The 16,147-nt window shown below is 54.5% G+C and overlaps 6 protein-coding genes across 6 annotated transcripts; 3 read left to right on the forward strand and 3 right to left on the reverse strand.

Annotated features, from left to right (window-relative positions):
* Window positions 1-682: 682 nt before the first annotated feature.
* On the forward strand, window positions 683-1,295 carry LTS14_003572 (uncharacterized protein; the record flags this gene model as incomplete). The annotated part of the gene is made up of 3 exons (XM_064836275.1): window positions 683-1,015; window positions 1,070-1,112; window positions 1,180-1,295. 3 exons carry the CDS (start codon window positions 683-685, stop codon window positions 1,293-1,295), a joined length of 492 nt encoding a protein of 163 aa, XP_064696484.1.
* A 613-nt stretch (window positions 1,296-1,908) lies between these two features.
* LTS14_003573 (uncharacterized protein) lies at window positions 1,909-3,349 on the forward strand (the record flags this gene model as incomplete). The annotated part of the gene is made up of 2 exons (XM_064836276.1): window positions 1,909-2,345; window positions 2,533-3,349. 2 exons carry the CDS (start codon window positions 1,909-1,911, stop codon window positions 3,347-3,349), a joined length of 1,254 nt encoding a protein of 417 aa, XP_064696485.1.
* Window positions 3,350-3,664: 315 nt separating this feature from the next.
* On the reverse strand, window positions 3,665-5,923 carry MAD1 (coiled-coil domain-containing protein mad1; the record flags this gene model as incomplete). The annotated part of the gene is made up of 2 exons (XM_064836277.1): window positions 3,665-5,815; window positions 5,882-5,923. 2 exons carry the CDS (start codon window positions 5,921-5,923, stop codon window positions 3,665-3,667), a joined length of 2,193 nt encoding a protein of 730 aa, XP_064696486.1.
* A 276-nt stretch (window positions 5,924-6,199) lies between these two features.
* On the reverse strand, window positions 6,200-8,596 carry LTS14_003575 (uncharacterized protein; the record flags this gene model as incomplete). Its single annotated transcript, XM_064836278.1, has 1 exon — window positions 6,200-8,596. One exon carries the CDS (start codon window positions 8,594-8,596, stop codon window positions 6,200-6,202), a length of 2,397 nt encoding a protein of 798 aa, XP_064696487.1.
* An 837-nt stretch (window positions 8,597-9,433) lies between these two features.
* LTS14_003576 (uncharacterized protein) lies at window positions 9,434-12,421 on the reverse strand (the record flags this gene model as incomplete). Its single annotated transcript, XM_064836279.1, has 1 exon — window positions 9,434-12,421. One exon carries the CDS (start codon window positions 12,419-12,421, stop codon window positions 9,434-9,436), a length of 2,988 nt encoding a protein of 995 aa, XP_064696488.1.
* Window positions 12,422-12,837: 416 nt separating this feature from the next.
* On the forward strand, window positions 12,838-16,089 carry LTS14_003577 (uncharacterized protein; the record flags this gene model as incomplete). The annotated part of the gene is made up of 1 exon (XM_064836280.1): window positions 12,838-16,089. One exon carries the CDS (start codon window positions 12,838-12,840, stop codon window positions 16,087-16,089), a length of 3,252 nt encoding a protein of 1,083 aa, XP_064696489.1.
* Window positions 16,090-16,147: the final 58 nt, after the last annotated feature.

Below are 16,147 nucleotides of genomic sequence, written 5' to 3' on the forward strand. Positions count from 1 at the left end.
GGAGACGATCCAAGGCTCTGCTTGCCTTTGCGTCTTTGCTTTTGCTTGCGGGGCCGCTTGCGCTGGCTCTCATTGCTGAGGGACTTTTGAGAGGGAAGAGGAAGAGGAGGAACTGACGCGTTCAATGGATTGGCAATTTTGCGATTTCTGTCTTTTTGCTTTTTCGCGCATGTAGTGTACTATTAGCCTTATTTGTTGTACGAATAGTTAGTCAGACGGTTGATCTCGGAACGCACCTCACCTCATATCTGTGGTCTTGGTTGTTTCTCCTCACCACGCCTCACCTCGTGACTTGTCGGGCTTATCGCAATGCACGAGCACAACAAGGTTTCCTGTTATCGTGACTGCGTCATACGCGCTATACCGCGATGGGAAACATGCATGCGGAGTGCATGTTCGGATCCTCTAGCCGCAGTCATGCGCATGGGAGCTCTCTGTGTCACAGCAGCAAGCAGGGCAGGCATCAGGCATCTCGGGCGAGGCTCACCAGCCCTGTCCCGTTGCATGACTGGGAACCCGATCACGTATGACCGTGACTCTTGCTTCTGGTACCTACATCCTATTGCAGTACCTAGTGTCTTATCCCATCTGTCATAGTCCTACTCACATCGTTCTTATAGAGAGTCGTTAACCTAGATTACCTATCCAAGCTTCCACACCCACCACGGACTCGACCTTCACAATGTCCCAATCTATGCCCATCCCCCAGCGAAAGCAACCAGTACGGAACGCTGCAGCTGCGAGCTGGAGCTCGTCCTCGACAGCTTCATCTTATTCAAATCCGAATACCATGCCCGTGACGCCCTCGTTGGCAAAGGGCAAGTTCCCGGCCACCCCGCCGAGGCACGTCGACAGTATCTCGCCTAGACGGCCGTCGCTGCTTGGTATGTCAGTTTGGGGATTAGCAGAGAGAGTGGTCGTGGAGGTCGTTCTTACACCCAGTCTAGGTTCATCGTTGTCGAAGTCCGAGTACACCGTCATGGACCTAGGTCATGACGATGGTCCACCACGACTGGTATGCTATAGCTTACCACCCCATTATAGGCACGACTGACTAGGTCGACAACAGGTAACATACGTCAAGTCCTCCCAAGGTTTCGATTGGAACCAAGGTAGGTCCACTGCATCTGGCTGGCAAGCAGACAAGGTACTCAGCTAACCGTCGTGCTTTGACGATAGAGCTCTTCCTCCCCTCCTACGCCGACTACGATTCCCAAGAACTCGAGACACGACAAGATCCTGTCGAGGACATCGTGTTGACTGATGAGGAGGCTGCTGCTATGTTACCGCAGTGAGATGGGTTTGGCTTGCTAGCGTTTATGCATGGAGCTTGGGAGCAGAGGAATCTGGATATAAGGCGAACGGTTATTATCAGTGTCCGGGAATGGAGTAGGATAGCATTGTAAAGGCGAAGGATATAGTAGGCGTTATGGACGGCGCTAAGAGGAGGACAGGGGCGCAAGGGTTCGGCACTGCATTGGCAGCACGTACGGAGTGTGTGTTTGTTATAAGCCAAACGATCAACAAAGCCCTTCTCACTACGCCGATGTCTTCGGCCCGTCGGCCTCGCTCTTCGCAATCGTCGTGTCGCGACTCATCAAAGGACGACACGGAACTTTGTCACTCAAAGGAAGGCCGGACGCAGCGGACATAACCGGATAGATTGCTATACCGAAGCTCTTTTGACATTGAGCAACAGCTGAGGTGACCATTGGTGTTTTACCGGAGGTAACGGACTGTCGACAAGCCGACGAGAGTGATATACAGGTAGGCAAATCTGTACATAAATCTCCGGCCTCGACATCAAGCCCAACATCTCTCCCCAATCACAACGATACCACAACATTTCAACACAAGCTAGCCAGAAAAGAAACCACAACAATGGCACTCCCAGCCCACCTCCCCGGCATGACGACCCGCGATGCCATAATCGACGCCTTCTACCGCTGCGTCAACGCCTACGACTACGCGGACGACACCCTCTTCGAATCCAGCCTCACCCCCAACCTAACCATCACCATGCTCGGCCAAACCATGCACGGCCGGGACGAGATCCGCAAACACAACTACGACTTCGTCAAGACGCTGGATACAACGCACTTCCTCTCCAACATTCGAGTTCAGATCAAGGAGGGCGAGAAGGAGGCGGAAGTGACGTGTAACGCGGTTGCGTATCATTATCGGCCTGGGACGGGATCGCTGCCGGATGCGAAGACGTTGGTTAGTGGGGCGCTGTATGATTGTTTGGTTGTGTGGGATGAAGGGGAGGGGTTGTGGAAGATTCGGGAGTGGGAGTTTAAGTTGATGTGGCGGGAGGGGGATGGGTCGGTTATGCAGCCGTCGGAGTAGGGAAGCTATGCGATTCTAGGCGACGGCTCGTCGCGGAGCATTTCTGGAGTACTCATATTGTCAAGCTGATGCTCGTTATTGTGTTTGTTCTTCCCATCTGGTCTTTCAGCCTTCCAACCCCTCGAACACTCTTATGTCAGCCCCCACACTTCCACGCTCGTGCCACGAGCTTCTTGCATGCAGGGTTGGAGCTAGCGGCGATCATCACAAGCCCATGTTTACACGTACCAAAACTAACCCCCATACCAAAGACATTTACAAGATAGTCCAGAACAACGAACAAAACATGAGCATCTTCGACACCGACACCGCCGGCCTCCCCGACAGCCACCGCGCCACCGACTCCGCCCACCGCAAAATCGAACTCCAACAACCCGCCGACCTAACCTACCTGATCGCGAACCTCTCACGCTCTGCCCGCGAAAAGCTAGACAAGCATTTCCCTCCCTCCGCCTCACAGCAAGGGGTCTCAGGCGAGGACGCGATGCGCAAACGCGTCGAGGATCTAGTAAGCAACTACATAACCAACACCTTCGCCCTCGCGAAACCGAACCTCAGCATCAACGGCCTGAGTTCCACGGAAATGGAGACGGAACTCGCGCGCGCTGGAGGGGAGGGAGGGGAGGAAGAGGAATTAGCGCCGTTCGACTCGAAGCTGGCGCAGAGGTTACAGGCTTTAGCCGCGCAGATCGAAGCTCAGACTCTACAGTTGGCGAATCTGAGACGAACGGCGCCGGGTGAGACGGCGAGGAAGTGGGAGGAAGGGTTTGTGGGAAGAGGGAGGGAGTGGGAGGAACGGTTTGCGGTGGAAGGAAGGGGGAGGATGGAGTTGGCGAGGGGCGTGGATGTTGGTGTCAGTGAGGTTAAGAGGCAAGAGGAAGTGGAGCGGAGTTGGAGGGATGGGGAGGAGAGGTTGGGGGTGTTGAAGACGGGGATGGGGAGTACGGTTGCGCGATTGGAGAAGGCGAAGATGGCTGTCGAGGTGGCGGAGGAGAAATGAGGCCGTAGAGCCGTTTCTGTTTGTTTGTAATGGCCTCCTGAAGAAAGGACAGACAGCAGAGGGGCTTCTTGCTGGGCTCTGTCTTTCGAAAACGGCGCCGGCGGCGTAGGCAGATGCGTACAACTATACCCCATGGGAGGAAAATGTCAACTCGGATCACGACTTCACGAGGAAATACCTGTATTAATATGCTCGGGCGAAACTAGACGCGTGGCGACCGTGGCCACCTAGCGAAATAGTTTCGCCTAAGACTACTATTACAACTCCTACTACCACTACCGCTCCCCGCAGATTGTTCCACCCTGTCCCGCGCGTTCAGCCCGCAGCAGCACCCTTCCCCCTCTCCCAAAACTCCAACGTACACGCCGCAAGAAAACACGGCACCTCGCCCCTCCCCTCGACCCAAAACTCAATCAACCCCCTAATCTCCCCCGCAAACGCACTCCGCGGCCCGCCACTCACCTTCATAGTCCCATTCTCGCCATCGAAAATGATCGAATTCTCCTCTTCCACAGCCTCCCCGCTTTCACTATCCCTATCGACAGTGCTAGGGTAAAGGATAGAAGTCGCTTTGACCCGGCCATTGGGCAAGAAATCTAATTTCCATCCCAAAATCGAACACACCGCCTCCCGAAACTCGAGCGATTTCGCGGACCAGATCTGTTTTAACCTTAACGTCTTCTTCTCGTGCGCGGCGATTGCGGTTCGGGAGTCTTTCAATAGTAAACGTGTGGAGTCCAGAGTACTAATCGGAACCACTTTCGTGCCTCCATTCGGTCGACCCTCGAGTTGGGAGAGGAGAGCGGTGTTTTCCGCGCGGAGGGTGGTGAGGGTGGTTAGTTTGATCGCTTCGGCTTCGGCGGTCGGGTTGTCGCGGAGGGAGAGGATGCGGGTTCGGGAGGTTTCTTTTAGGGAGGCGATTTGGGTGTTGGTCGCCTTCAACTCGGCTTCAAGGAGTTGGATTCGTGTCTGCCGGGTTTCGAGCGAGGTTTGGAGGGTGCGGGTCTTACGGCGTAACTCTCCTAGTCGTTCGTCTGAGGTTTCGCAATCTTCTTCTCGTGATCGTTTGAGGGGGATTTTGTTGAGTGGTGTGGGTGGTTGTGCTGGTGGTTCTGCTTCTGCTTTTGATAGCTCGACGTGGAGAGCTTGGACTTCACTTCTGAACTTCTCCACCATGTCTTCTAGCTCATGTATGCGTTTCATGCGCTCCTCGTCGATCTGCTCCGGGTTGAACTCGGCTTCTTCAGCTTCGAACGTCTTCATTTGTGCTCGTAGATATTCAACTTCTTTGTTCATGAGATTTCGCTGTCGCTCGAGTCGCAATCGCACTTTACCATCAGCAGGGCCAGTGGCAGCTACAGCCGGTGGCGCCGTTCGCAGCTTTTCCATCTCAGCCTGCAGTCCAGCCTTTTCATCCTCCAAACTACGGATATTCTCCTCCTTGACCGCCAGCTCCGGCTGTATCGTACCCAACCTGTCCACCAACCCCAACCTCTCCACCCGCTCCCGCAAAAATGCCCTCGCCATCTCCTCCGCCGTCTCAAACCTCACCCCCTCCTCGCCCTGCGCCTCCAAATAGCTCGTCCACCCCTTCCGCTCATCCTCCAAAATCCTCCTCTGCAACTGCACCTCGGCCAACTCCCGCCTCAAACCCTCCAACATCGCCACCTTGGCCTCCAACCCTCTCTTCTCCTCCTCCACAACCTCGACCCCTTTCCTCATCTCCCTCAAACCCTTCAGCTCACCCTCTTGCCCCCGTCCCCTAGCCTCCAACTTTAAGATATAAGCCCTCTGCTCCCCAACCTCCCTCTGCACAACCGCCAAGGTCTCACTATCCCCACTCCTCTGCTTCAACAGCAACACCTCCTCCTCCAATCTCCCCACCTCCGCCTCCCGCTGCACGAGCCTCTGCTGCGTCCCCTGCAACGCCTTCACCTTCGCCCCCAAATCCTCCTGAATCCCATCCACAGAAGCCTTCAAGACGTCATACTTCTGCTCCGTCTCCTCACACGCCCTCCGACTCGCTCGCTCCTTCCCTTGCACCTCGGATCGCACCTCCTCCACCTCCTCCCGCAGCACACGACAATCATCCTGTAAACCCCGCACCTTCTTCTCCAGCCCTAAACGCTCATTCGTCGCGCGGTCTCGCGTCTCCTGCAGTTCTCTGGCCAACGCGTCGGATTTCGCTTTCGCGGCATTACTCGCCGCCTCGGCTGCTTGAGCACGCTTGAAGTCGTTCTCGCTGCGACTGAGCGCGTCACGGACTTCTTGTTGGTGGTGGAGATTCGTGAGTTCGCGTTCTTGCTTGAGGGAGTCGAGTTCGTATTGTAAAGTGTTCAATTGAGCGCGAATATTCTCATTGTTGATGTCGGCGCGAGAGACGGTCGATTGCTTGAGCGTTCCGCGTAATGGTTGTCGTGCTGGTGATGCCTCGACGCCACCGCCAGCCAGGAAATCGTAGGTCGGCTGGTTGCGATTCATCTTCGTATAATCATCATTATCGTTGGTTATTCCTCGTCAAACAACACATACTTCCGCTTTCGTCAACTCGCGCACGGTCCACCTTACAGCCATTGACGCGTGAACACGAGCAGTTCCAAGATAGGTCACAGCGTCAAGATTGCATATCAAGATACTTCTATCATAATCACTAGATCAAGTGCCCAGCACACCCCCTCCCGCAGCGCCTGACAAAACTTGGGTATACCCATCTCGAGAAACATAGCAGAAGACCACACAATTGCCCGACGACAGATGATCATCGAGACCCCATCGATCACCACTTCCCCAACAACCCCATCAATACCCCCACCCCCAACTAACCTCCCTTCCAGCAGAACAAGGACAAACCTACTGCCCTCCACCCTCACCCTGCTGCCCACTCCCACTAACACTCCTGCCCACGGAACCCAGTCCCATCGGCTGCTGCTGCTGCTGTGATGCAACAGGCGGACTCCCAACCCCGACCCCCTTCCCCATCCACCCAAACCACGAATTCCTATTCCCCGCCTTCTTCGCCTCATCCTCAGCCGAAGCATTCTGCACCAGCCTCAGCGGTCGCGGCTTCGACCCCATCATCACCGACCCCCCCGTCCGAGAATCTTTCTCGCCGCCTGAACTCGTCGTAGACCTCGGAGGCGAGGAAGGGTTGGAGGTCGGTGCGTCCAAGTCCGTAGGGATATCATTCGGATCCAGATTCCCGTTACCGCCATGATTCGATATCACCGAACTGCGATTGCGTGCTGCGGTGGGAGGTGGAACCTGGTTCTCCTTCCCTGCCTGCACCCCAGTCTCAGAGATCGTAGGAACAGGCCCCCCACCAGACCCACTACCAACCCGGACGCCCAACGGCGTCGCATTCGCAAAGAACGAATTCCTCGCATGCGTAGGCGACCCCAAACCCGGACTCACCGGCCCCTGCGGCGGCAAAGAGCCCGGAGAAGGTCCACGATACATATTCGTCACCACGCCCGCCGCAGCCGCAGCCGGCCAATCTGAGTTCGTGCGTCTATGGCCACCACCACCAGCACCAGCACCACCTCCGCCTCCGCCGCGGGTGGAATTAGCTCGATTGAGAGGAACCCGCGGCGCCGTCTCCGGGTTCTCCGTCGGTCGGGCTTCAGCAACCTGTAGCTGCTGTGCCAATTTCTCCTGATCCGAAGCAGAAACAGCCTGGCTCATGGGCCTTCCGCGCCGGCCTCCCATCACGCTCCTAGCGCGTTGGAGGAACCCCTGCGGTTGGTCTTCGATCGTGTCCTCGCCCTCGCTGGCGGCCGCGACATGCGCTGGGGGAGGTGGAGGCGGTAGTTCCTTCTGTCTCGGGTCTGCGGTCAATCCCATCCCTCTCGTAGTCGGCCCAGATGTTGATGTAACGGCGGAGGATGCACCGATCCCCGGAGCTCCAGAAAGCATATCCGGCGTCTTATCGAGGATCTGCTCAAACTGGTCGCTCATCAGCAGTCGCGAGATGATATTGTTAATATACAGCGTCAGCGCCTTATTCTGATCCTTCAGACTATTGACCTCCACTTGTAACCTCCTGCTTTGATCCGTGGTGTTCACCCCATCACCACCCTCCATACTATCAGCCTCACTCGCCAATTCATCGGCCAAAGTACTCGGCCTTGCAGCAGCCCCACCATTCCTATCCGCCGGATTCCTACTCGGCGGCCTCGACGAGGTCTCAGCGCTCCGATGCAAGAAATCGCCACTCATCGTCTTCTCCGTCAACAGCAACTGAAAACTCTCATTCTCCTCCATGAGCCGTGCATTCTGCATCTTGATCTCATACATTTCCTTCTGCAACTGCTGCATCCTCCCTCCACCCATATTCTCCACCTCCACGAGTTTAATCTGCACCTCGGCCAACTCCAGCCTCAAACCCTCGATAATCTTATCCTTCTGATTCACCAGTCGGGATCGGGACTGCGAATCGCTCCTCTGCAACGACGACGAGGAAGTAGGCGGAGCGAAGTGCGCCACGGGACCTCCTGAATCAGGATTAGGCGAGGCGGTATTACTCCTGAAACTACTCGACCGTGAAACACCCGGCCTCCTCTCCTCATCCACCAACCCAGCCCTCATCTCCCGCTGCGCCATATTCTCCTTCATCCGCTGGATCGAACTCTGCATCTCGTCCGCCCGCCTCCCCGCCTCCTCCTTCTCCCTCATAGCCGCCACCCTCTCATCCTCATAAATCTGCTCAAACTCCCTCTTCGCCCGTAAAGACTCCTTCCTCTCCACCTCCAGCTCCTCAATCCGCTCCGTATGCTCATGAACATGCTCCTCCAGCATCCCTTGCTCTCGCAACGCGTCGTCCAATTTCATTCGTAAGACCGAGGCCTGCTTCTGCGAGTCCGTGAGGGCTTGGTCGGCGGCTTGGAGACGTTCGGCTAGCTCGTCCATTTTCAGTTGCGTTTCGGCTTTAAGGTCGGAGGCGGTGGGATCTAGGTCTGCTTGTGATTTTCGGGCGGCGGCTGCTGCGCGGGCGGAGACAGGGGCGCCATTGCGGACGGAGCGTGTTCTGTCCACTGCTGATGCTGATGTAGAGGCTGCTGCGGTGCCGTTGCTTGCTGCTGCTGGTTGCTGGGGTGCTGCTGCTGCTGCTGCTGCTGCCGACATTCGTGAAGGGCTGTGACTTGGTGCGCTCGTGTTGCTGGAAGCGGTTGGTGTGCGGTTGGTTGACGGTCTGGTATTGTTGCTGGTGCCAGTGACGGATGTCTTCGCTGCTTTGGGTGTCATTGCCATGCTTCTGACCACACGATCGTACGCCTAAGAGCCTCTGATTTGACCCTGTTCACCTCATCGATAAGAGCCAAGAATAGAGTGGCTTAGGAGGCGGTGCAAGACGATGGCGATACGAGGTTGATGATCTCTGGAAAGTTTGGTGTATTGTCAAAATCAGCATCTATCCAGCATAGCATAGGATACAACTATCATGGGCGAGATACGAGACGAGACGAACAATTACCATGCCCTCATTATTAACCCGTTTCATCCCCGTCGCAGTTTGGAGATTGGACTCGGCATTCTTATCCCTACCCCAGGCGACCGATCCGGGCTGGTCGCCGGCGCAGGGCTACCACGTTTCGCATGTGACACACAGCCAAATCACCTCATCTATTCTCCGTAGCTTGCATGTTATTACAGTATGTAGCAGACATTGTAATCGAAGGTCTATTATAAATGGCGGTACACGTCACCATTGCCTCTACATCTATAATGACTACATGAGTATGAGGCCTAAGGCATCATATCGTTACAACAACCACTGCATCGGCACATCCTCTGCAGAACGAGCCAGGGTCTCGGTAGATGGCTAGCGGAACACGGCAGGCTCCATACGCACAGCAAGCGCAGGCTACTCCACCATCTCCAATCTTCATGTCTTGCAACTGTACTCGATTCAAGCCAAATCATCCAACCTATCGTCGTGCCCTCCATTTTCCAAGATCAGAGGCCACAGCGTCCGCGCGTTATAGCAGCCGTAGCGTGGGAGCCCTCGCTAGTGACTCAGGCGTACCATGGTGCAGGATCCAAAGAACACCGACCCTTGTATTGTCGTGACAAACATCTGCTATCCTATCATACCACAGATGCGTCGTTCATCCCGGCATGCATGCCCTTACTCTCCAACTCCTCACGTCTCTGCATAATCAGCGCACGAGCATGAATGGAAGAATGCTTCCGAATCAATCCCCGTATCTCACTATCCTCAACCTCCACAGGCGCAATGACCCTTAGTGCCTCGAACAGATAGATGATCCTCTGTTGACCATATTTTCCAACACCCACACGAACCTCTGGATCCGCACCACTCACCAGAAGCATCTTCGCCACGGGCCAGGCGTTCTCGTCCACATGTGGCTCAGCCGATGAACGGAGCACGCAATGCTCGAGAAAAGCTTGCCAGCATGTCATCTTCCTTGCGTTAGCGAAGCACTCGAGTGCTACGACGATATCCACGTTTGCACCAGCTGCTAGCGCTTTTCTTATGACTGCCATGTTCGACCTTGGGTAGGTAGATCTGGCAGGATTCTCCGGTAACCAGTCGGTCTTGACTATGGCTGCGATCAACATGGTCGCCAACTGCCATTTCGTCGGTGCAAAGAAGATTGTATCAGATGTAGACGGCGGAGGAGGATAGGTTGGTGGAGTGCGACCAGTTCCATTCGACGTCCCGGGCCATGAGTTCTTCGCAACCGACCAGGGTGATCGGAAGTCTTTCAACTTCTCGACCAACAATGCCGTCGCGAGCGAGTAGCACCGGAACCTGACCAGTGGGCCATTCAAGTCGAGATGGGAAAGAGGAAGTTGCATCAAATCGCGAACACCAGACACGCCGTAGACGATCTTGCAATAACGTGGGACGTCCTCGCTCGAGCCGTAACCATGATAGAATTGTGCTCCCAGGCGATCGAATTCAGCAAGTGCTTCCAGTCGCCTCTCCGAATGGTCCTGGACACAGCCGGCTGGCGCACAAGCCTTATTGAAAAGCACCCAGAATCGGTGCGAGACTTTACTCTTCTCCGACGCGAGCACAAGTTTCAAGTTCGCGATTGCCAGTTCCGTGACAAAGACATCATGATACATGTGTTGTGGGACATGTCTATGCATCATCTCCTGCACACTGTCCGTGACGAGGAAATCATAGACCGTGCGATGTAAGAACTGTATTTTTGCCAAGTCCAGGAGGTCACCATCTCGTTTTGCTTCTTGTATCGCAAAGCTCGCTGGTATGTGTATGAAGTCACGGCACCAGGCTCGGACCATGCGTGTGACTTGCAGCAAGATATCGGATACCTGGGGACTTGTGTATTCTCGTATTTCCGCTCGAACATGGAAACCCGCGTGCTCAAAATAATCGGGACGCTCATGCAGTGGCCATAGATCAAGGAAAGAGATCCATGCGGTTTCGGGCGCCGCTGTGAGGGTACCCGGCGGATGCGAGCTCGCAGCTAGCATTGCAAGATGTAAGGTCTGAGCAGCCAGACGTTTGTATGTCGGGTCTAGACGTTGCAGTATCAAGGCGAAATACTCCTCGAGCTCGCTAGGTAGCTCTTCTACCCGTTTGCGCATCAGCTGGATGCTGTCGCCATTCGTAAAGCCATCTTGTAGCGACCTGACAACAAGGAACACCCAGAAGAAGACGCCATTGGCCTTCTCGATGATGGTGCTAGCAAGGAGTCCGCTCTCTTTCGTTGAGCCAGCGGTAGCTATGCGATGGTGTCGATGCTTCTTCTCTGCTTGTGATAACTGACCAGTCACATAAAGCGCAATGTCGTTTGATGTGTGATCTTCGAGTCGTAGGTACTGCTTATCGAGCTCAAAAGCATTGCTGAATGGGTTCCATGGCCGACTGGAGACGCAGAGCTTCACGTGATCACTACTGGCAAGAGCCAATAATAGCTCCGTCAGCTCACGATGGTTACCTGCGTACTCGTCCAGCCCGTCGATGAAGAACACGAACCGCACAGGTACCTCCTGCCGATCCTGACCCGTTCCGACAAATGCGCGACACTCCTCCTGGGAGACCTTTTTGAGAGCTTCTTCGAGTTCGTCTTCTGACCATGGATATGTTTCACCGATATCATTGTCGGCACAAGACCACCTAGCAGGACAAACTCGTCTGACGAGGTCTGGACAGCCGGCCAAGATCTGGTACAATATACTCTGCAGTAGGCCAGCCACACTACGTTGCATAGCGGATCCCAGGTACCAGAAGAAGAACTCTGCGCGGACCAGATGGCAGTCGTCGCCAGCCCACTGCTGACATAGCTTCTGTGTTGTGGCATGACTGCACAAACGTTTCATTAGCGTGGACTTGCCAGATCCTGCTTTACCAGCAATCCAAAAGATGCCTTTGCCTTCTTGCAGCCACGATCGAAGATGTCGATCTTTGTCGAACACCCACTCAGCTGTAGAGGCATAGCAGTTCACGACATCACCACGGCGGCGGAGCATATCGGGGAACTTAAGACTATTCGCAATACGCGCTCCTTTCGCCACCTGTCGGTTGGCCTCTGTCGTCACAGCACCTGTAGCAGCTCGCACAGCGGCAAGAACGGCTTGAGTGTCCTGGTCCATCTGGTCGAAGAGATCTTCTTGAAAGGCCATCTGAGTCGTCTTTAAGACGTCTAACATAGCAGTACCAAGTAGACCATTAAGCTCCTGTAGTCGCTGTTGCTTCTGCTCGATCTCCTTCCTCTTCCAAACCATCTTTCCAGCACTTTTGATGGCCTTCGCTGCTTTTCTAGCCTTGCTTGGCGTGTCTTTCACCGTCAAGCCTTCGAGCAGGTGTATTAGTTCACTTGAAACGTCCTGACATTGCTCCGCGAGCTGGCCTACGCTGGCTTCGTCAGCCGTCAGCGGTCTCTGCTGGGCGTTTTGTACTTGGTCCGCCAGTCCAGTATACTGCTTGGTCAAGCGAAGCAAGGTCTCTGGGTCATCTTCACCAGCTTTTGCACGCATCAGTTTCCCAGCATTGAAGAGCACTTTCACAGAGAAGTCGATGATCTGGATGAAGCTTGAGATAGTGCCCACAGTCGCCAAAGCAGTGATCGGGTCGGCCATCACCAAGGTCCAACAGCATAGGCATACATTTAGTGGTCACAGGAGCTGTAGAGTGTTTTATGGACGAGCTATATCACCATGCCTCTCGTGCAATGGCAGTGCAGCCTCAGTGGTGGCGGTTAGCGTATCCGTGTGGCTGAGCTTTGAGATGCTACATCATGAGCAGCGTGTGGGGGCCGTTGCGGGCCAGGATACAATAAAATGCTTTGCCAGAACAGGATTTATGCATAGCATTCTCGTGATGTGGAACATGTGTATGTGCTGTGGTGGGGTCAATGAAGGAGCGTGATTAAAGGTAACACCGAATGACAGCTCGGAGTCATGCTATCCGCGCTACGATCAAGCATGACTCGTGAACCCATTCTAAGCTGTACCTGGAAGAAGTGAGTGCAAGCAGTGCACATCTTCAAATCGCCATGGACGTCCGCACATACGTATCCGACAATCTCATCCAGCTGGTGGGCGTTAGCGATGACATCACCGTGGACTTTGTGCTTCAGACAGCCAAAACCGTGAAAAGCCCATCTGCGCTACAGCAAAAGCTTGGCAGCATTCTTGGTGAGGATGCTGACCTGTCTCGTTTCAGTGGTGAATTGTACGGCCGCATCTCTGGAACCTCGAATGGCAGCAACAGTAGCAATGGAGCGCAGAGGAAGGATGGCGGGGTCAAGAAGGCGCCGAAGAAGAAGTATGCTATGGTCGAGATGGAGGTAGAGGATGAGGCACCAGCTGTTGTCAAAGATGATACCGGGGAGCGAGAGCGAAAGCACAAGCATAGATCCGACCACGAGAGGAGAAGATCGAAAAGTAGGGACAGAGAAAGGTCAAGCAAGAAGCCCAGACGGCGAGATGGAGAGGACTTTGAAGATCGATGGGGAGACGAGGAGATCGAGGAGGCTGAAGAGGAGGAGTTCGCTTCGCCTCCGGCTAAGCGTGCGCGTTTCGAGGAAGATAGTGCCAAACGTGATGGGAAACCTGCTTCGGAGCTGGATGAGAATGAGGAGGAGAGGGATCGTCGAGAGAGGCAAGAATTTGAGAAGCGACTACACAGCCGCGACAAGGACTCGACGAAGAAAGTCGCAGACGATCGATCGTCCAAGAACGAAGCAGCTGATGCCGAGCGGAGAGCACAAGCTGGCAAGCTGTCAACGCGGGAGATGAAGGACTTGAGGCTACGATCGCGACAGGACTATCTCAAAAAACGATCTGCGCAAGAGCTTGTACTCCTGCGAAAACAGGTTGCGGACGAGGAGGAAGAGGAGCGAAATAACCCGACCCTGTCGCAAGCAGAGAAGGATGAGTTCGCTCGCAACAGAGAGGCCTTGCGACTCGCGGAGGAGCGAGAAGGCATTGATGACTATGTGGACGGGTATGCGATGCCAGAGGACTATATCACAGAGAAGGGAAAGATGGACATGAAGCGGAAGCAGGACGCACTCTACCAACGATATGTCGATCGAGACAACAGCGGTCGTGAACGGTTTGTCACGGAACACGAAGAGTGGGAGCGAGAGCAGCTGGACAAAACAAAGGCACAGATCGTGGTCGCGGATAGGAAGAACGAGCAGGAGTATGAATATGTGTTCGACGAGGAGCAGCAAATCCGGTGGGTGACTGACGCGACCATGAAAGGCGGTATGAGTGAGATGAAGTCGCAAGAAGAACGTCTGGTGGCGCAGCAAATGTTGGCTGCGGAACGGAAAGCGAAGACGATCCAGGAGAAGCGTAAAACTCTGCCAGTCTACGCCTATCGCGATACTTTTCTGCAAGCCGTCAACGACTTCCAGATCCTTATAGTCGTGGGTGAGACTGGTAGCGGTAAGACTACTCAGCTCCCACAATATCTGTACGAGGCTGGGTATTGTAAGGATGGCATGAAAGTGGGCTGCACGCAGCCACGTCGAGTCGCTGCCATGAGTGTCGCAGCTCGTGTGGCAGAAGAAATCGGCGTCAAGGTCGGTAATGAAGTCGGCTATGCGATTCGTTTCGAGGATGCGACTAGCGACAAGACGGCACTGAAATATATGACGGACGGTATGCTGCTGCGGGAGTTTTTGACGGAGCCCGATCTAGGCGGCTACAGCTGTTTGATGATCGACGAGGCTCACGAGCGCACATTACATACCGACATTCTTTTTGGCTTGGTCAAGGACATTGCACGTGGCCGCAGTGACCTGAAATTGTTGATATCGTCTGCTACGCTGGACGCACAAAAGTTCTCCGAGTTTTTCGACGATGCGCCAATCCTCAACATCCCGGGACGAACTTACGATGTCGAGATGAACTACTCTTTGCAGCCGGAAGCGAATTATCTATCGGCGGCCATCACGACGGTCTTCCAGATCCACCTCAGTCAGCCCATGCCAGGCGATATCTTAGTATTCCTTACTGGTCAAGACGAAATCGAGCAGGCGGAGCAGTCTTTGACAGAGACTGCGCGGAAACTCGGCAGCGCTGCACCAGAGTTGATGATCTGTCCCATCTATGCCAATCTGCCTACAGACCTACAACAGCGTATCTTCGAGCCGACGCCGCCTAAATGTCGTAAGGTGGTGCTGGCCACCAACATTGCCGAAACCAGTTTGACAATCGATAACATTGTGTATGTCATCGACCCTGGATATGTTAAGGAGAACCGATACACGCCTGCGACAAACATGGAAAGCCTGGTTGCGGTACCCATTTCTCGAGCCTCCGCCAACCAGCGTGCGGGTCGTGCCGGTCGAACACAGCCCGGCAAATGCTTTCGACTATACACGAAGTGGGCATACTACAACGACTTACCAGAATCGACCACGCCAGAAATCCAACGAACCAATCTCAACAGCATTGTTCTACTACTCAAGTCTCTCGGCATCAACGACCTGATCAACTTCGATTTCATGGACCCGCCTGCCCCAGACATGCTGATTCGCAGCTTAGAGCAGCTCTACGCTCTCGGAGCACTGAACGACAAAGGCGAGCTGACGAAAGTTGGTCGTCAAATGGCCGAGTTTCCGACAGATCCCATGCTCGCCAAAGCAGTCCTAGCAGCAGACAAAGAAGGATGTGTTGAGGAAGTCCTGTCCATCATAGCGATGCTCGCCGAGGCAAGCGCCATGTTCTATCGTCCGAAAGAGAAGAAGCTCCAAGCCGACGCTGCACGAGCTCGATTCACAGTGAAAGAAGGCGGCGATCATGCCACTTACCTCAACATCTGGAACCAATGGGTCGACTCCGACTTCTCATACGTCTGGGCTCGAGAGAACTTCCTCCAGCAGCGTTCACTCACACGCGCACGAGATGTCCGCGATCAGTTGCTGAAGCTTTGTGATCGCGTGGAAGTCACTCCTTCGTCCTGCGGCAGCTCAGATCTCCCACCTATCCAGCGCTCGATCGCAGCCGGGTTCTTCCCAAATGCTGCTCGATTGCAGAAGGGGGGCGATAGTTATAGGACTGTGAAGAATAATCTGACGGTGCATATCCATCCTAGCTCGGTGCTGATGGATGTCAAGCCGAAGTGGGTGCTTTTCTACGAGCTCGTGCTGACGAGTAAGGAGTTCATGAGATCTGTCATGCCGTTGAAACCGGAGTGGTTGATGGAAGTAGCGCCGCACTATTACAAGGCGAAGGATGTCGAAGCTTTGGGCGTGGACAGGAAGATGCCCAAGGGTCTAGAAGGAAAATGAGGACGACTTGTCCTTCGCACTGGATAGCAGCTTGTAGAGTGATGGTGATACAGTGCTA

Source organism: Recurvomyces mirabilis (assembly GCF_035927965.1).
Source record: "Recurvomyces mirabilis strain CCFEE 5264 chromosome Unknown scaffold_7, whole genome shotgun sequence".
NCBI classification, from domain to species: domain Eukaryota; kingdom Fungi; phylum Ascomycota; class Dothideomycetes; order Mycosphaerellales; family Teratosphaeriaceae; genus Recurvomyces; species Recurvomyces mirabilis.